At 35.6% G+C, this 21,847-nt stretch overlaps 1 protein-coding gene across 2 annotated transcripts in view; it reads left to right on the plus strand.

Annotated features, from left to right (window-relative positions):
- The first annotated feature begins 1,026 nt into the window (after window positions 1-1,026).
- The window catches only part of TMPRSS11F (transmembrane serine protease 11F), a 96,624-nt gene continuing 75,803 nt past the window's right edge, over window positions 1,027-21,847 (plus strand). For both annotated transcript variants that reach the window (XM_044945832.2, XM_025289986.3), the window contains exons 1-2: window positions 1,027-1,207; window positions 13,438-13,518. In XM_044945832.2, the coding sequence (XP_044801767.2) occupies window positions 13,508-13,518 (11 nt within the window). In that variant the 5' untranslated portion in view covers window positions 1,027-1,207; window positions 13,438-13,507. The remainder of the gene's footprint in view (window positions 1,208-13,437; window positions 13,519-21,847) is intronic.

The following is a 21,847-nucleotide window of genomic DNA, read 5'->3' on the forward strand; positions in this document are numbered from 1 at the left end:
TTTTGAAGAATGAGCATTTGTTAAGGAGTCCTTTTAGGCTTCCCTGGTGGTTCAGTGATGAAGAATCCACTTGCAGTGTAGGAGCCTGCCTGCAATGTAGGAGACACAGGTTCAGTCCCTGGGTTGGGAGGATCCCCTGGAAAAGGAAGTGGCAACCCACTCCAGTATTCTTGCCTGGGAAATCCCATGGACAGAGGAGCCTGGAGGGCTAGTGTCCATGGGGTGGCAAAAGTTGGACTCCACCACCACCCTCATATAACTCTTTGTTGACTCGTGTTTCAAGTATTAGATACAATCTACTGCAAAGGGTGCACCAATAACATAGTATGGGGTAGTTTGAACATATCTCCTTTGTTAATTAGCAATAATTTAAAGCCAAAATGTAGCTGCAAAACTATTTCCTCGGGGTATTTACTCAATAACCTTTTGAATTAGATGTTTTTATCAGACACTAAAAGCACTGTGAATAATTTATGCCATGATAATATCTGCTGAATCCTTCAATTGTTTAGTGATTAAAAGTGTATCTTGCAAGTATGGACTGAATAAATATTAGTTTCATGCTGCAATGTTTCATCAGCAGAAATTTAATGTACTAGCAAAGGATACTCTAAAGTTATTACTGTAAGTTATATTTTCCATTCATTTTCTTCAAAAGCATAAAGTAATATGAGTAAAATAGGTATTTCTTGAAATAAGGATTCTATACCCAAGTTCTTTCATCAACATTTTCACTCCTAAATTTTCTATGAGACTTTGGGCAAGCTGCATCATCCTTGTAGAGAAGAAATTAAGCATGATGTTTTCTTGCTACATGTTGGGAGCTGTAGGACCAGATGGGATCTGTGCTATCATCAGAGATCTCTGGAAGAGAGCCAGGAATAATGATAGTGGTGGTTATAGGTGTGTTAGAAAATGCCTCAGTTGACCTATTGTTGTTTTTAGCATCACCCTATGATTGGCTAAAGAAAGATGGCATGTGACTGACTTCAGATTGTCAAGAATCATTTTGAAATCATGGTGCATGCCTTACTCAGGTTTAAAGACCCAAGTCCTAGTCAAGAAGGAGATGGTATTGTCTTTCATATATTTTGGATTTCAGAGGAAAGTTTCAAGAGTTTCATTCTAGGGCCATTTACAACAGCTGCCAGGCAAAGGAGAAGATGCAATCTAATGTCAGAACCACTTCAAGATCATAAATTTCAAGGTATGGAAAACAGTATTTATGAGATTAATGTGTACTTTAAAATCTATTTTTCTCCTTATACCATGTTATACTTTTCTATGGCATGATCTTTCCTAAATGTACTTCCATGTTTACATTTTCTATCTGCCTTGTTCAAATTTTATTTTCTCTACTTGAACCTTAAATGAATGATAAGGCATTTTCAATGTGTTGCTTAGAAGTAGATTTTTAGTCAATTAAAAGATATTTTGGGAGGTTTAAAATGGTATTTGTTTGGTTTGAAAAGTCTGATTCGGTGTTTCTTAAAGTGGGTACCATCTACTCTCAGATATCCCTGAGTCTCTCATGGGCTGGCAACATCAAAACTAAAGTATCATTTGTGGTTGCTCTGTGCTGACACTGGTACTGATAAAATCAAAGCAGTGATGTTTAAAATTGTTAGCACCTTAGTGCTCATCTTTTTCTTTTTAAGGGCTCTAAAAAAAAGTTCTTGTTTCATTTAAGAATGTTCTTGATGAAGCAATAAATATTAATTTTATTAAATCTTGCCCACTGAGTACAGATTTTCTTTAATATGCTAGGTTACAAAATGAAAACATGCATAAACACCTCTGCTGCATACTGAAGGATGGTGGTTGTCTTGAGGAAAGTTCTTGGACATTTGAGTCAAAAGCTGAAGTAGCTGCTGTTTATCACATAGCGCCACTTTTACTTGAAAGAACAACTAACAGACAATACCATGGTAATTTAAACTTAGTTCTTTTACAGACAGTTTACTGAAAACTAATAAAGTGAGTCAATCACTTCAGGAAAAATAATTAGTAATGTGTTGCTTGTGATAAAATTTAAACTCTGAAGTGAAAATGAGAATTTTATAAAATGTAACTAATCCTTATAAATGGAGAGTTTTATAATGAGGTTGGTGGTGATATTGCATGATGAAATATGTCAGCATTTGGGAGATCTGTATGACTGTGTGAACTAAGTAAACCTATACTTCATAAATAGCCAATGCATAATATTTTACAAAATCAGGCACATCAAAAGATTTCCTCACAAAGTGACATGGATTGAGGGATTTTAGCATAATTAAATACAACAGTTTCATTGATATGGCTTCCTATTGCAACAACTGGCCTCTAAGAAACTACTGCTTTTCAAGATTTTGTGTAGAATCAAAGAATATCCATAATAATTTGAAAAGGCTATCAAGATACTCTTTCTTTTCAACTACATCTCTGTGGAGACAGAATTTGCCTAAAATACTTCAATCAAAACAACCCATTGCAATGAAGTGAGTTCAAAAGCAGATAGATATAAAATGATATTAAATATATATAAATATTAAATATATATAAATATATAGATATTAAATATATCTATAAATATACAGATATAAATGATATTAAATAGTTTTAAAAATAATGATGTTATTTTTAAATGGCTGATTATCTTCAATTTTAAATTAATAAATGTTTGGAATTTATTTGTTTTAATTCTAATACAGTAAATATTGATAGTCTATATAAACCATAGTTTTTAGTGTTCTCAATAATTTTTAAGGATATGTCAGTTTCATGAGAATAAAATATCTAAGTACCTTTCTTTTAATTCTTTGCAAGGGAGAAGTCAATCAGAATATAACTTTGTTATGAAAGGGTGTTAATTTAATAGCCTTGAAGCTAGATTTTAAAAATATATAATCTCATAAAATGTCATCTGTTATTTTCTTATTTAGTGACTTAGTCCATCACATATTTAACACAGTGATTATACATTTAATGATTGCATATCAGAAGCTTTAAAATGTTTAGCACTACTGTTTCAGGTGGTATTTTTTGTTTGTTTTAATGTTTATCTCCTGGTCCCAGCAATTTAACACAATCACATCCATAATCACACTGCTGCTGCTGCTAAGCTGCTTCAGTTGTGTCCGACTCTGTGCAACCCCATAGATGGCAGCCCACCAGGTTGCACTGTCCCTGGGATTCTCCAGGCAAGAACACTGGAGTGGGTTGCCATTTCCTTCTCCAATGCGTGAAAGTGAAATCACTCAGTCATATCTGACTCTTCACGACCCCATGGACTGCAGCCTACCAGGTTCCTCCATCCATGGGATTTTCCAGGCAAGAGTACTAGAGTGGGTTGCCATAACCACACTGAGGATCTCTAAATATACATATATTTTGATGATCCGAACTTTGTGAGACCCTACTACAAGTCAATTAGGTTTGTCATAGATTACATGATTAAAATCATGGAAGTATAATTATTCTGGAATAGAAAAAGACATCAGAGATTATGTAGTACAAGCTTTCCTTTGGCAGAGATGGAAGTAGAGGCATAGAGAGGGATAGATAACAAACAAGGTGGTGTGTGTGTTCAGTCACTCAATCCTGTCCAACTCTTTGAGACCCCATATACTGTAGCCCACCAGGCTCCTCTGTCCATGGGATTCTTCAGGCAAGAATACTGGAGGGGGTTGCCATGCCCTCCTCCAGGGGAACTTCCCAAACCAGGGATCAAACCTAGGTATCTCTCATTGCAAGTGGATTTTTACCATCTGAGCCACCAGGGAAGCATGAGTTATTAAGTGACTAATTCTAAAACTGGAATCTGGCTTCCTAGTCAAATATTATTTTAACTATATTGCTAATTATTTTCTCCAGTTCTCCACCTTCTGATGTGTGAAATCTTTGATCTTGAGTGAAAAATATTCAATTATAATGATACAGCAGTTCCACAGACCTAAATTGGCGCTTTTTGAAGCTTTCACCCACTACTTCAGTCCACTAGGAGGGCCTATAGTTATTTACTTATTTTTTAATTGAAGGATAATTGCTTTATAGAATTTTATTGTTCTCTGTCAAACCTCAACGTGAATCAGCCTTCAGTTCAGTTCAGTCGCTCAGTCGTGTCCGACACTTTGCAACCCCATGAATCGCAGGACGCCAGGCCTCCCTGTCCACCACCAACTCCCGGAGTTCACCCAAACTCATGTGCATCGAGTTGGTGATGCCTCTCCTCCTGCCCCCAATCCCTTCCAGCATCAGAGTCTTTTCCAATGAGTCAAATCTTCGCATGAGGTGGCCAAAGTATTGGAGTTTCAGCTTTAACATAGTCCTTCCAATGAACACCCAGGACTGGTTCCCTTTAGGATGGACCAGTTGGATCTCCTTGAAGTCCAAGGGACTCTCAAGAGTCTTCTCTAACACCACAGTTCAAAAGCATCAATTCTTCGGCGCTCAGCTTTCTTCACAGTCCAACTCTCATATCCATACATGATTACTGGAGAAACCATAGGCTTGACTAGAAGGACCTTTGTTGGCAAAGTAATGTCTCTGTTTTTTAATATGCTGTCTAGGTTGGTCATAACTTTCCTTTCAAGGAGTAAGCATCTTTTAATTTCATGGCTGTGGTCACTGCAGTGATTTTGGCGCCCCCCAAAATAGTCTGACACTATTTCCACTGTTTCCCCATCTATTTCCCATGAAGTGACAGGACCAGATGCCATGATCTTAGTTTTCTGAATGTTGAACTTTAAGTCAACTTTTTCACTCTCCTCTTTCACTTTCATCAAGAGGCTTTTTAGTTCCTCTTTACTTTCTGCCATAAGGGGGTGTCATCTGCATATCTGAGGTTATTGATATTTCTCCTGGCAACTTGATTCCAGCTTGTGCTTCTTCCAGCCCAGCGTTTCTCATGATGTACTCTGCATATAAGTTAAATAAGCAGGGTGACGATATACAGCCTTGACGTACTCCTTTTCCTATTTGGACCCAGTCTGTTGTTCCATGTCCAGTTCTAACTGTTGCTTCCTGACCTGCATATAGGTTTCTTACTTAGATATACATATATCCCCACCCTTTTGATCCTCCCTCCCTCTCCATTCCACCCCTCTAGGTTTTTACAGAACCCCTGTTTGAGTTTACTGAGCCATACAGTAAATATCCTTTGGCTATCTATTTTACATATGGTAATGTAAGTTTCCATGTTACTCTTTCCATGCATCTCACCCTCTCCTCTCCTCTCCTCTGCCCATGTCCATAAGTCTGTTCTCTATGTCTGTTTCTCCATTCAGTTCAGTTCAGTCCATCAGTTGTGTCCGACTCTTTGTGACCCCAAGAATCGCAGCACGCCAGGCCTCCCTGTCTATCACCAACTCCTGGAATTCACTGAGACTCACGTCCATCGAGTCAGTGATGCCATCCAGCCATCTCATCCTCTGTCGTCCCCTTCTCCTCCTGCCCCCAATCCCTCCTAGTATCAGAGTCTTTTCCAATGAGTCAACACTTTGTATGAGGTGGCCAAAGTACTGGAGTTTCAGCTTTAGCATAATTTGTTCCAAAGAAATCCTGGGCCTGAGCTTCAGAATGGACTGGTTGGATCTCCTTGCAGTCCAAGGGACTCTCAAGAGTCTTCTCCAACACCACAGTTCAAAATCATCAATTCTTCAGCACTCAGCTTTCTTCACAGTCCAACTCTCACATCCATATGTATTGCCTAATGTTGCTGCCCTGCAAATAAATTCTTCAGTAACATTTTTCTAGATTCTGTATATATGCATTGGAATATAATATTTATCTTTCTCTTTCTTACTCACTTCTCTCTGTATAATAGGTTCTAGGTTCATTCACCTCATTAGAACTAACTCAAATGCACTCCTTTTTATGGTTAAGTAATACTCTATTGTGTATATGAGCACAACTTCTTTATCCATTCATCTATGGATAGACCTCTAGGTTGCTCTCATGTTCTAGCTATTGCAAATAATGCTGCAATAAACAATGGGATACATGTGTCTTTTTCAATTTTGGTTTCCTCAGGGTATACACCAGGAGTGGGCTTGCTGAGTCATATGGTGGTTTTATTCCTAGTTTTTAAAGGAATTTCCATATTGTCTTCCATAGTGGTTCTATCAATTTTCTATGTTCTTTCTCTCATTTTCTTTCATCTTTTAATTGTTTTCTGCCCATTTTTTCTCTTCTCTACAGCTTCCCTTTCCCATCCTCAAACCTAAAATGAATTAACATTTTAAAATGTTACATTTATTCAATAATTGTATGTTTCCAGTTTTCACATATAAAAATCATCTTATCGTTATATAAATCTCTATCTTTTGTAACATTTTTGCACATATCTTTGCAGTATTTTTTATCCTTTTTAAAATGTGTATATAGCTTTCTCTACATGAGTCTTGTAATTTCTTAAGGATATTACTAGTTATATTGTATAATTTCTTTGCTTTCTGAAAGAAATGATTTTATTATAATTTATAATTGGCTAATATTGTAAGTTACTAAGCTTGGTATATTTATGTCTTGAATCAGGCAACTTTGAAATCTTTTATTAGTTTATAGTTTTTCTTTTACTTAACCTGCATTTTTTATATAGAAATATTATTTTTACCTAACAAATTTTCAATAGTTACATGTCCTTTTACAGTTTCATGCCATATCATATCATGAACATACAGAAAACTGTTAATATTTATAGCCTACATTTTAACAGTGAGAAAAATCACAACTCAGAGGAAATAATAACCTATGTGAATACTACTCTGTAAAAAAAAAAAAATGTATGCATGTTAATCTGTAATCATTCCCTACAGTCTCTATTCAAATAGACTTATGGTCATATTCTCAGTTGAAATAAAACAGCTGAAGGTTTACTCATGTAGAACTAAGAATAAATCATCCTTTTTTAAACTTTTATCAATATATTTGACAAAATTTTAGTTATTTTTAATGAACTTCTAAAAATTGTAAAATGATAATTACAACCAGTCTCTATCTTAAAAAGAATGGACAAGGGAGAATAATTTGTAATATTTAAGATGTGTCATTAAGCATAAATTTCTAATCCTGCAGTTAATGGGCCATCTAACTATAGGTTTCATGAGGACATCCTGACCAGTCAACATTACATAATGATGCATTCATGTATTGCAGGCATAAAGAAATTCCTCCAGTAAGAAGTACTTGAATTATGCATAGATAGAGAGATGACTAAGAGATTGGTACACTCATTAGAGAGGAATGAACAAATGCTTTAGAAAGAGATGGATGTTAATGAACTTCAGTATTATGTGAATTTGGAATGGAATAAGAAACTGACCAGAGTTGAATGAGAATAATTAACACATTATTAGATGAGGAGTAAGTGGTGGCACAGATGGTAAAGAATTCTTCTGTAATACAGGAGACCAGGGTTTGATCCCTGGGTAAGAAAGATCCTCTGCAGAAGGGAATGGCTGTTCACTCCAATATTCTTGCCTGGAGAATTTCATGTACAGAGGAGCCTGGTAGGCTATAGTCCATGGGGTCACAAAGAGTCTGACACGAATGAGTGACTAGCTCACACATTTTTTTTTCAAAGTTGGGGGAGAAATTGAGAGATGGTACTCTGATCAGGGCAGGATTTGAGACTTCAAAGAGGAAGGGCAAGGAGCCTTTGGGTGATAACCATCCCTCAGCCTGGATACTAGATTTGACATACTATTATTTCTGTTGAGCTCAGTTCAGTCACTCAGTCGTGTCTGATTCTTTGCAACCCCATGGACTGCAGCATGCCAAGCCTCTTTGTCCATCACCAGCTCCCAGAGCTTGCTCAAATTCATGTCCATTGAGTCGGTTATGCCATCCAACCATCTCATCCTCTCTCGTCCCCTTCTCCTGCCCCCAGTCCCTCCCAGCACCAGGGTCTTTTCCAATGAGTCAGTTCTTTGCATCAGGTGACCAAAGTATTGGAGTTTTAGCTTTAGCATCAGTCCTTCCAATAAATATTCAGGACTGATTTCCTTTAGGATGGATTGATTGGATCTCCTTGCAGTCTAAGGTACTCTCAAGAGTCTTCTCCAACACCACAGTTCAAAAGTATCAGTTCTTTGGCACTCAGCTTCCTTTATAGTCCAACTCTCACATCCATACATAATTACTGGAAAAACCATATCTTTGACTAGATGGACCTTTTTTAGCAAAGTAATGTCCCTGCTTTTTAATATGCTGTCTATGTTGGTCATAGCTTTTCTTCCAAGGAGCAAGTGTCTTTTAATTTCATGGCTGCAGTCACCATCTGCAGTGATTTTGGAGCCCCCCAAAATAAAGTCTGACATTGTTTCCATTGTTTACCCATCTATTTGCCTTGAAGTGATGGGACCAGATGTCATGATCTTAGTCTTTGAAAGTTGAGTTTTAAGCCAGCTTTTTCACTCTCCTCTTTCACTTTCATCAGGAGACTTTTTAGTTTCTCTTTGCTTTCTGCCATAAGGGTGGTTTCATCTGCATATCTGAGGTTATTCTTATTTCTCCTGACAACTTTGATTCCAGCTGGTGCTTCATCAAACCTGGCATTTTACATGATGTACTCTGCATATAAGTTAAATAGGCAAGGTGACAATATACAGCCTTGACATACTCTCTTCCCAATTTAGAACAATTTGTTATTCTGTGTCCAGTTCTAACTGTTGCTTCTTGACTTGCATGCAGATTTCACAGCAGGCAGGTAAGGTGGTCTGGTATTTCCATCTCTTTAAGAATTCTCCACGGTTTATTGTGATTCTCACAGTCAAAGGCTTTGGCATAGTCAATAAAGCAGAAGTAGATCTTTTTCTGGAGTTCTCTTGTTTTTTCTATGATCCAAAGGATGTTGGCAATTTGATCTCTGGTTCCTCTTCCTTCTCCAAATCCAGCCTGAACATCTGGAAGTTCTTGGTTCATGTACTGTTGAAGGCTCACTTGGAGCATTTTGAGCATTAGTTTGCTAGTGTGAGATGAGTGCAATTGTGCAGTAGTTTGAACATTCTTTAGCATTGCCTTTCTTTGGGATTGGAATGAAAACTGACCTTTTTCAGTCCTGTGGTCACTGCTGAGTTTTCCAAATTTGCTGATGTATCAAGGGCAGCACTTTCACAGCCTCATATTTCAGGATTTGAAATAGTTCAATTGGAATTCCATCACCTCCACTAGCTTTGTTCTTAGTGATGTTTCCTAAGGTACACTTGACTTTGCATTCCAGGATGTCTGGCTCTAGGTGAGTGATCACACCATCATAGTTATCTGGGTCATTAAGATCTTTTTTGTATAATTATTCTGTGTATTCTTGCCACCTCTTCTTAATATCTTCTGCTTCTGTTAGGTCCATACCATTTCTGTCCTTTACTGTGCCCATCTTTTCATGAAATGTTCCCTTGATATCTCTAATTTTCTTGAAGAGATCTCTAGTCTTTCCCTTTCTATTCTTTTCCTCTACTTCTTTGCATTGACCACTGAGGAAGGCTTTCTTATCTCTCCTTGCTCTGCTTTGAAACTCTGCATTCAGATAGGTATATCTCTGCTTTTCTCTTTTGCCTTTAACTTCTCTTCTTTTCTCAGCTATTTGTAAGGCTTCCTCAGACAACCATTTTGCCTCTTTATTTCTTTAATACTTGTTTTGATATACTATTTTTTCTGTAGTATAACCCTACTAGTGTGCTAAAGAAAGTAAATCAGTTTCTTAAATTCTATTTTTACCGCTAAATATCAGCAGTTAAGTTTATTTCCAATTTTGTGCTATATCTAGTTCACAGAACCTCTGGAGACTATTTAATTCATTGTAGAACAGTTTCTTGAAAGTTCTAATTTGGATGGCTACGGATCAAATTAAAGAGATAGTTTTCAAAATCGGTGCCATTCTGTTACTAATAAAGATGTCCACTAATGAAACATATATGTGTATCTGTGTGGGAACTTTGCTGTGATATGAAATGTATTGTTACTGTGACACATAGTAAAAATATGGGTGAGAAGTCTGCACTAAGACCTATCAGGATCCTCATTACTGACCAGGAGAAATTTAATGCCCACAGGATAACTTTGGAACATGATGCAAAAGATAAGTTAGACTAGGGGCATTAGTTGGAGTTTTCAACCCTTCATCAGGAAGGAACATTTTATTAATTATGTTTAGAAATTCTGGTGCATGGTGACAATAGTAACAACACTGACTTTAATCAGTTTTCTTTTGTTTTATTAATAGAATTATTTACAGAAAACACATCCCCTTTATTTTCTATATGCAGAATAGACAGCTTCCACAAGCCCTGACTCCAACCTTGGTGTACCACTGTTTTAGAGCAGCAAAGAATTTTTCCACGTTATTCCATACCAGAGTCATATTTTTATCAAATTATCAGTGAAGATTATAAGCTACTTATGAATAAAATATAAGCCACTGCAAAACCTAAATTCCAACTTTCCAGAAGCAACATTGTTGTTTAGTCAACCAGGCATGTCTGGCTCTTCTGTGACCCCATGGACAATAGCCAACCAGGCTCCTTTGTCCATGAGATTTCTCAGGCAAGAATACTGCAGTGGGTTGCCATTTCCTTTTCCAGGGAATCTTCCTGATCCAGGGTTGCAACCCACATGTACTGATTCTCCTGCTTGGCAAGCAGATTGTTTACCACTGACCCACCAGGGAAGCCCAGAAACAACATAGAAGGTAAAAATGAATTGTGATTTGGAAAGTAATGTGACAAATCCCCCAGTAAGTGTTAATTGGTCACCTACTATTGACCTACTATTGACTACTATTGTCTACCTGAGACACTAGAAGACATCACAGAAGCAAACGATCCGGTTGTTGGTCTTTAGAGGTTAATATTCAAAACATATGAACAGCTCATAAAACTCCATATAAAAAACAAACAGCCCAATTCAAAACTGGGCAGATCTCTCTCAAAGAAGACATATGGATGGCCAAAAGGCACATGAAAAAATGTTCAACATCACTGTCATCAGAGAAATGTAAATCAAAAGCACAATGAGCTATCATCTCATACCGGTCACAATGGCTATCATCAAAAAGAACACAAATAAAAAATGTTGATGAGGGAAAGAGGGAGGGACAAAATAGAGGTAGGGGATTGAGAGGTACAAGCTACTTTGTATAAAATAAATAAGCTACAAAGAGATACTGTATAGTATAGGGAAAATAGTCACTATTTTATAACTTTAGAAAGAATATAACCTATAAAAATATTGAATCACTCTGTTGTATACCTGAAACTAATATAAATTTTGTAACAACTATACTAGAATAAAAATAAAATAATATAAAAGTTATATGTTATTTTTATTTTATATGGCAAAGAAATTGAGGCACAGAGAGATAACCAAGGTCACAAAACAAGAGTTTGAATCAAAGTATGGATGCCCAGAAGCTGCATGTTAAACTGTCTCAAACAGTTAGCGATTTGATTGAGGTAGTAATTGCGTTGGGCTTTTACTAAATGTTATCTGAAGTGAGTGAAAGAATAAGGAGAACACCCCAATGGGAAGGAGGTTGTGAAAACAAGAGAAATCACAAAGTCATGATGTGATGTATTATGGGGGAAAACGTTGGATAAATTTGATTCTTAGAGGATTTTGAACTTAATGAACAAATTCTTGATGAGGTGAAAGATAGAGAGCTACGGCTTCCCTTGTGGCTCAGCAGTAAAGAATCTGCCTGCAGTCAGGAGATGAATGTTCAATCCCTGGGTTGGGAAGATCCCCTGGAAAAGGAAATGGCAACCCACTTCAGTATTCTTGCCTGGGAAATCCCATGGACAGAGGAACCTGGTGGGCTACAGTCCATGGGGTCGCAAAAGAGTCATACATGACTTAGCGACTAAACCATCACTACAACCACCAAAAGGTTTTTAGGCAAGGTGTGATCCTCCACTAAACCTCCTTTACATTCTTTCAACGGCAAAGTAGTACACTGATTGCCTTACTAAGTGCAAGGTGACTTAAGGTCAGCACTCAAACCTTAGGCTACTAGAAAGTATGAGGTTAAATTATTTCTTTGTGATGACAGTACTTACTATGTTCATAAGTTTAATTAATTTACCATAAAAATCTGAAATTACAGAGAAATGTACCTTTAGAATCTACTCTAAAAGGTGTATTTTTCTGTTCCTTTCTTTAACTTTGGACACTGATGAAACATGATCAATTCGGGAGTATCTCAACTTTGCCTTGATGCCCTGTCATCAGAATGTAAGATGTTAGGTCATCTTATTGTAAACTTTTTCCCATTGAGGCTTTGCATCATACACTCATTGTCTTTGACTGATAATAAATCAATCAGCAGCACAGCAGTAGAACCAGCATAGTTCCTGCCCATATGTGGTTGCATGTGATGATATCAATGAAGTCAAATTCAAAAATTCACTACTATAGTTACTATTACCTGCTAACTTTTAGAATTAACTGATTGAGTTGTCAATTCTAAGGAACATTCATTTAAAAACCTTCATATGATACATTAATTAGATCCTAATACGTCAATGCCTTTATTTATTACAATTAAAGCAAAGAACCAGGGCGTACAGCAGAGAAAGTGCTGAGTTTTAATCACAGGACTACCAGGGAATTCCCTATATAACGTATTCTGTATGAGCAACGAAGATGCACTTTTAAAGCTTTTTTTCCTTTAATATCTCCTACCTCTGAGCCTTTAAAAGCAGCACTTAAAATTATAATATTCATACTGCAACTTCACTGTTCTAAAGAAGTTCATGTAGTCAGACTAAAATTTCTGTGGATGAATGCAATCATCTAAAGTGACTCTAAATACTGAGAAATTCACACACACTAAAATGGACTAAAGTATTCTTAATAAGAAAGGAGAAAAATAGTTCAGTTTTTGAAATTTTCTCTTCTTTTTTTGACTTTTGGGGATTAATAAATTATTTAAATAAATTTGTTATCTTTAGAGTTACAATGGACAGTATTATCAAAAGCTATTATACTCCTAATATTTATTTATGAAAAAAATAAATCCCAACAAGATAGATACTATCATACCAGCAAGATAGATAGCAAAGACAAGCATCCTAGTCCATAACCCAGGTCTTCTCCACATCACAACACTTCATGGTTCCCTGAAAATGGAGAAGAAATAATGATTCTAATGAAAAAGTATGAAGCAGCATCAATGTTTTTTGTGTTAATTTTTTTTGAAAACAAATTAAGGCCACACTTCATGCTGATCATATTTCTCCAACCAGAAAAGTGTGGCTCTCTGAATCATCAGCAGCTGATGTTGTGCTTCTCTACTGCATGGGGCTTCTCTACAAAGGTATTGACAATTACTTCACTGTGTGGAACCAGCTGGTGCAAATTGATCATGTTCTTATCAGACTATTTTCAGGCTGCAGAACTCAGTCACTAAACTAGTCAGACTTGTTTCCTTTCTTGTTGTCAATTATTCTCATTATTTTCCAGCCTCCCAACCCTGACCTGGCTGATAAAGATCAGATAGTGACTGAATAGAAGCTGTTGCAGCCCCGATTCCATGATGTACCAGTAAGTACTCAGCTTTTCTCAGTCCGGGTTATCAATGGGTATGACTTACTCCTGAGATGGTCAGGACAGATGTTGACTGGTGGAGAGTGCTTTAAAAATAAGAGTTTTTCATGTGTGTTATTGTATTTTGTGTTAAAGTTTTATTTTCTTTTTTTAAATTTTTATTGGCATACAGCTGCTTTACAATGTTGTGTTAGTTTCTGCTGTATACAAATCAGCTATATGTATACATTTATCCCCTCCTTATCTATCTTTCCTTCCCATTTAGGTCACTACAGAGCACTGAGTAGAGACAGTTTCCTGTGCTCAAAATGAGACAATGTGGTCCTTTCTAAATGGTAGAAATAAAAATGATCCACAGTGGTAAATTATATTGTACCTAAACATTTAGAAAAATCTATGCTTTAAAAAATAAAGTATTTAATATAGTTCATTTAATTTCTTCAGTATGATTAATAGCTTGGTATAAATTTTTGTCTATGTTGCTAATTGAAGTATATACTGGGAAAATTTGAAATATGAAAGTAAGAGCATAGCTTCTCTAAATAATAGAAAGTATGTAGCAATAAGATTGTTTCTACCATATGAATGAAATGAATTAAAATATTCTTATCTAAAGACTTATTGCATTAACAAAGTCTAGACTCTATGTGACATTTGTTGTAATTGAACTCCAAAGTGATTGATTAATTGATGAATTTAAGGTAAATAAATTTATATTTACATTTAGGTAACTTCAGGCTATTGTTTTACAGACTCGGAAATGAATAACTGATATTTGATGAGTAATTTTGTTCAAACACCTTCTTAGTTTAACCTTGCTTCTCAAAGATTCTTAATCTCTGTAGAGACAGCAATTTCCCACATGTTCAGCACTGACTCTTTCAAACTTGCAATCATGATTTTGTGATCATTGTAATTGTACAATCATTTGATTTTGTCTTCAATTAAATATAATGCTTTAAGCCATTAGGCTATGACACTTAAATAATGAGTGTTCCTGCCCTCCTTACTTTACTCTCAAACAACAGCACATACTGAGGAAAAATGTCCATTTCATGAATGAAGCTTCCCCCATAGACCCTTTCATGACAGCATTGTATAGCAGTATTATCTGTACTTTTTATTAAAATGTATTTTAAGAAATTGTATTTTTTATTTACCAAGATAAGGTTAGAGGAAGACAAAATGTGCACTAGAAAAAAAACTTACTCTTATATTTAACAAACTTCAGATAAACATATGTCAACAATCTCAATTTTAAAAAAGTAGCAAAGGATTTGAAGTACTCTCATTCTCCTTTTTTTTTTTTTTTTTCAGAATTTTGTGGTATGACTTATCTATCAGCCTGGTTCTCCTCTTCCCAATTTATGGCATTATCTATTCATTCACTTTTCCACTTTGAAGGAACTGTTAGAGATATATGAAATTTCTGAATATAAGCTTCATCAGCATTGATTCACAGCTTATAGTTCTGAGGATTTTAAAGTATCTTTCTAATCGGATTCCAGATCAGTACTATTTTTAATACAGGTATTTTGTCTAAAAATACAGATTATGCCATAGAAATAAGATGATTAGACAGTGGTTCACTTAATTCATTTGTAAAGATACCTGGGCCAAAGGATCCAGTCCCTCAAAGTGAATGAGTTAGATATGTGATGGCTTCTTAGCAGAAGTTCTTTCTCACTGATGTAGTGGAAAGAATACTAGCCTGAGCTTTAGATGTGTTCTAGATCCAGTCTTCAACAAGACACTTACCTCTCAAGACTTCACTTTTATTGGTGCTATAGGGAGAATTTGCAGTAAAATAAATGGGGGCTTGGGGATGTTATAAGCATTAAGGGGACTTGAAATATTTTTTGTGGATAAGCTATTATTAGTTTATTGGATTATAATTTGCATATTTTTACATTATTCATTTTGTTTTTTCTTTGCTGTATTAATAATATCTGATATTAATATTGTTGTAGTTTTACTGTATTGTAAGTAGTAAGTGTATTATGTTGTGGAACTGTTATTTTAAATATATGATTGTGTGTGTACACCACACTGTGATGTGGAACATCTCTTATGGTGGGTCATGGTCAAAAATATTTTTAAAAACTTTCCATTAGATAGCCTTAAAGTCCTTTTAAATACTTAAATGATATGATTTCTAAAGTGCTAATAGGTAGTTAATATGGAGAACATTATCTTGTTTAAGGCCTTAGAGAACCTCTTAAATTACTCTATATTATAGATTGATTTTTCTTAGTCCCTATATCTGATGCTCTCTACCAGTGAGACATATATAACAGATATAGTTATCAGCAAATAGTGATCTTAGAAGCAAGAGGCAAGTCAAAAATCCACATGCTGATTGTATGAACTGATCAATGTTTATAGAAAGTATAAACAAAGTGCTCTAGAGGTGCCTACTCAATCTCATAAAAACTTCTCTGAAAGTATAATGATTGAATTTAGTTTTAAAAGGCAGGTAGAGATTAGCTGGAAGAGAAAGATGGTGTTCTTGAGCTAAAAGAACATAGCCCTTGCATAAGTCAAGACTTGAGATACACTCACCAATAGATGTTGGAAATTATCAAATGAAACTGAAATGATCAGTAAGACTAAAAAGGACCTTTTGTACCCAGTTTAAATCTTTGAACTCTGAGAGTTGAGTGAAAAATTAAACAAGAGGAAGAAGTGATGAAATTTGCAATTTTAGAAATGCTATGGTAGACTACCAGAGCAGTATCATGGTTCTACTTATCTTTTGTGTACAGTTGCAGAACTAAATGAAGGGAGTAGCAAGGAGACCATCCTTGAACACGTTGTTTCTTCTGCCTATAATGAATTTCCTTCTCACATTAGGTGAAAACGGAGGAGCCTGGTAGGCTGCAGTCCATGGGGTCACTAAGAGTCAGACATGACTGAGCGACTTCACTTTCACTTTTCACGTTCATGCATTGGAGAAGGAAATGGCAACCCACTCCAGTGTTCTTGCCTGGAGAATCCCAGGGACAGGGGAGCCTGGTGGGCTGCTGTCTATGAGGTTGCACAGAGTTGGACATGACTAGAAGTGACTTAGCAGTAGCAGTATTGTCTTCCTACCCTCATATCTTTAATCTAATTATTCCCGAGGCTTAGTTATCCTAATCAAACTTGCATAACAGATGGTATATGCTTCTGCTGGCACTTCTCTGTATGATTAATTATTTGCTTACAGTTGTGTCTCTCTAGTTAAACAGAGAGCTGTCTGTATTTCCAGCGCTAAACACATTGCTTGGCCCATTGTAAGTATTCAAGATTTGTATGCTGACTTAGGGTAACATATGCCAAAAGCCAAAGAACAGATAATAAGAAAAGACAACAGATCAGGAATAAATGTAAATTTCAAGTTTGTTTTTCATTACATAATTGTTTAAGAAGACCTATGGAATGTTTGAGATATAGTGATTCAGAAGGTGAAGAACTGAACAGTGGAAATAATTCATTCCAAGTAAACTTGTGGTCTTCTCTTGTTGGAGTTGGTGATGGACAGGGAGGCCTGGCGTGCTGCAATTCATGGGGTTACAAACAGTCGGACACGACTGAGCGATCGAACTGAATTGAAACTTGTGGTACTGATAAGGATTTATTGTGGATGATGTGAAAATATCAGATGCTTATACACTAGATTTTATAGTTTTCTTTATTTGTTAATTCAACAAATGTTTATTATTTTTGCTTGTAGTGTAGTAGCACACTACACACATACCGTATGTGCATATCTTTGTGCATTATATATATATACACATGCTATATGTTGTGCATATATGTGTGTAGGAAGACAGCATAGAAACCAGTATTTTGACCAAGAAGATAAGACTATGTTGGTTCGAGCAGTTATTTGCAGTAGTCTTTGAAAAAGATATTGTGTTTTTGGAATACTGTGGGGCTGGATGTGTTAGGATAATGAATATGTAGAGACAAGAAAGTTTTCATACTCTTGAATCATATAACCATTATATAGTTTCATATAATGATTATGAAGCACTTGAAACCTTAGCATTTCAGGAAGCCTAATACTCAAAATCCAAGTTCAAAAGCCCAAAGACACTCAGAGATGTTTGCATTTGTTGTTTTCAATTCTGTACAATATATTTTCTTTTAATAGTGTATATGACTAAACCGTGAATTTTAACTGATTCCCTATAGTTGCCAGTATTTAAAATGTATAGACTTGCTTTTAAATTATTTTGCACAGTTCTTAAGATTTTATAATTAATTGCTTATTATGGCTCACAATTTGAAATCAGGCTACTTTGAGGCATCAACAATTTATATAACATTATCATTGGGTGAAGAAAGCAGACCCTATTTTAAGTCTTTTATATAAAATAAAAATGAATTACTCTAAAATATAACTATAGAAAATATACAGTAGTATAATCTACAAGTGGAAACCATATGAAATTGACCTTTGTGTAGGGTAAAAAAATATGAATACCAGAAATTTCACAGGGTTCAAACCTATCAAGTCTCTTCCACGTCTTGTTTTATTTATTCTGGAATATTATATATGGAATGAGCAATACAACTTAAAACTTACATGATTTTAAAACCTATCAAAGCATCCTTTGAAACACCCTTTATACTACCTAAAAAATACAGGCTTAGATACTAGAATGTCAAAAAATCTTGAACACACATCTCAATCTAGTGAGATAAAATAGAGCAAATTGGCAAGAATTAAGTCCTAAAAACAGAAAAAATAAAATCCAGTGCAAAACAAAGTGTAAAATGTGTCTATTGCAAGTCAAAAGGAAAATAGTCTAGATAATCATTTGATTTACAAGTGCCAGACAGCTGCTTCAAGTTTTGTATTTCCCCTCTCTCACCTAGTGACAGATTCTTGTATATGCTCTGCACTGCTTCTTTTTCATAATCAGCCAAATAAACTTGAATAGGTAGAAAGACCTAATATGAATAAAGCCTTTGGACAATATTTCAGTGTCAAATCATAAGTGAAGCTATACACAGTAAGAATTTATAGTTTCATCTTTATAAAAGTTTTAAAAACTAGACTAAAAATCAGGTCACTTAGGTCATTTCCATACTGAAATCACTGATATTTTCATACATATTGGGTTGGCCAAAAAGTTCATTCAGGGTTTTATATCATTGTCCAGAAAAACCAGAATGAACTTTTTGGCCATCTCAGCTACATATGTGCTGAAATCATGATTTCAGTCATGATTTTAGTTATATGCATAGACCTGGATAACTTGTAGAGACCTGGCTAGAACTGAGTTTGACATACTAAGTAGCATAGACATCACCTCAAAACTATGTCAATGGTATCATCTTAGCTCCCGTCTCTATTAAGTCAATGAGGCATTTCCTGCCCCATTATGACCCTACTACCTACCTTCCTCTTCTTACCATCCATCCTTGCACAATCATTTTTCTTCTTGGTGTTTACTGCTCTCTGATTACATCTCTAATTCTGATCTCAAACCTCAGTTGCTTTGCTTCAGGTGGTGTGTGCGCATGCTTTGTTGTTTCAGTTGTGTTTGACCCTTTGCAAGCCTATGGACTATAGGCCATCATTTCTGTTACAGTTAAGGTAGAGGAAAGATCAATCCATTGTTTTCATTACTTATATATCATATCACTTTTAAGAACATATTAACTCATGGGGTATTGTAAATCAACACGTGGGCTATTATCAGATAAAATGCTTGAAACAAGTACCTTAATCTTTTCTCCTTTCCACCAAAATTAACTCAAGAAAGATGTCCTCTTCTGAGGAAAACAAAAACTTAGGTCCTTTTTCTTTCCTGATTCATCTTTCGGGGGGCAAATACTCCTTGCTTTTTTTCTTCGTAGCTCATTCGGTGAAGAATCAGCCTGCAATGCAGGAGACCCGTGTTTGATTCCTGGGTCAGGAAGATCCCCTGGAGAAGGAAATGGCAACCCACTCCAGTATTCTCACCTGGAGAATCCCATGAACAGAGGAGCCTGGCAGGCTACAGTCTGTAGAGTCGCAAGAGTCAGACATGACTTAGCAACTAAACCACCACCACCATTCCTTGTTTAGGATTGTTCCTGTGTTCTTTACCCCTTGGTCTAGTAAGAACAGCAAGAATTAAGTAGTATTTAAAATTTCTTTAAAGTTGGTAAAACCACTCATTTCTACTTGTTTTAATTTATTTAGCTAGTCAACTGCCATCTACCTCTTTCTGACCGCACTTTTTCCTTTATTTGATTTTTACTTTTTCAGTAGGTTCTCACTCGATCTATTTTAAATATAGCAGTGTGTACATGTCAATCTCAAACTCCCAATCTATCCCTGCCCTCCACACTTCCCCTTGGTAACCATAAATTTATTTAAGTCTGTGAGTATGTAAGTCAGTGAGTCAAAAAAATCTACAAATAAGTGCTAGGGAGAGTGTGGAGTAAAGGGAACCTTCGTATACTGTTGGTGGTAATATAAATTGGTACAGCCACTATGGAGAATAGTTTGGAGATTACTTTAAAAACAAAAAGTAGAGCTACTGTATGATTCAGCAATCATAAGTCTGTGAGTCAGTTTCTATTTTGTAAATGAGTTCATTTGTATCCTTTTTTTCCTTAGATTCCACATATTAGTGATACCATATGATATTTGTCTTTCTTTGTCTTACTTACTATTCTTCTCTAAGTATGATAATCTCCATCCATCTTTGTTGCTGCAAAGGGCATTATTTTATTCTTTTTAATGGCTAAGTATTACATTGTAAATCTGTATCACATCTTTTTTTATCCATTCATCTGTTGATGGATATTTAGGTTGCTTCTATGTCTTGGCTATTGTAAACAGTGTGTAATGAACACTGGGGTCCCTGTATCCTTTTTTTTTTTTTTTTTTTTTTTAAACTTTACATAATTGTATTAGTTTTGCCAAATATCAAAATGAATCCGCCACAGGTATACATGTGTTCCCCATCCTGAACCCTCCTCCCTCCTCCCTCCCCATTCCATCCCTCTGGGTCGTCCCAGTGCACCAGCCCCAAGCATCCAGTATCGTGCATCGAACCTGGACTGGCAACTCATTTCATACATGATATTTTACATGTTTCAATGCCATTCTCCCAAATCTTCCCACCCTCTCCCTCTCCCACAGAGTCCATAAGACTGTTCTATACATCAGTGTCTCTTTTGCTGTCTCGTACACAGGGTTATTGTTACCATCTTTCTAAATTCCATATATATGCGTTAGTACACTGTATTGGTGTTTTTCTTTCTGGCTTACTTCACTCTGTATAATAGGCTCCAGTTTCATCCACCTCATTAGAACTGATTCAAATGTATTCTTTTTAATGGCTGAGTAATACTCCATTGTGTATCCTTTTGAATCAAGGTTTTCTCTGGATATATGCCCAGAAGTAAGATTGCTGAATCATACAGTAGCTTTATTTTTTGCTTTTAAAGGAATCTCCATACTATTCTCCATAGTGGCTATACCAATTTATATTCCTACCAACAGTGTAGGAAGGTTCCCTTTACTCCACACTCTCATCAGCACTTATTGTTTGTAGATTTTTTGATGATAGTCATTCTGACCAATGTGAGGTGATATTTCATTGTAGCTTTGATTTGCATTTCTCTAATAATTAGTGGTGTTGAGCCTCTTTTTATGTGTATCTTGGCCATCTGTATATCTTCTTTGGAGAAATTTCTCTTTAAGTCTTCTGCCCAATTTTTTTTATTGTTTTGATAATATTAAGCCTCATGAACTGTTTGTAAATTTTGGAAATTAATACCTTGTTGGTTGCTTAAATATTACTTGTAAATGATCTGTAACAATGTGGAAGATATGGCTTATTAGCCAAGAATTTATTCATTTACAAATTTATAGTTTTTGAATAGATTTTTTGATAGTGTTATATATACCTTATTTATATTATGGGGATCTATTTGTGTTGATTATCTCAGAAACTTCCACTGCTTAGACATGTGCATGGCTGAAGCAAAGTTGCAGTTTATTAACAAAGAATGTAGTAAAGCCAATTATTGCTATATACTTGTCTTACTAACCAACTCAAATAAGCTGAACTAGATACTATTGCTGATATTTGAAAGTCAGAGTTCATATTTAAGCATCAATCTACATTTCTTCAAACTAAAAAAATCTTTCTAATTCCTCCCAATTTTTTTAAGTGGATCAGGAATTCAAGGACCCTAATGTGCATATCTTTAAACTAACAAGGATAAGAGATACTATTAATGATTGCCTTTCTGAAAGTAGTTTTATAAATTTTAAACAAGGTGTCTTTCATTCAACAGGCTGTGTGGTAAGATTTGTTCTAAATGCCTGGAA

This window comes from Bubalus bubalis, chromosome 7 (genome assembly GCF_019923935.1).
Source record: "Bubalus bubalis isolate 160015118507 breed Murrah chromosome 7, NDDB_SH_1, whole genome shotgun sequence".
Taxonomy (NCBI): Eukaryota; Metazoa; Chordata; class Mammalia; order Artiodactyla; family Bovidae; genus Bubalus; species Bubalus bubalis.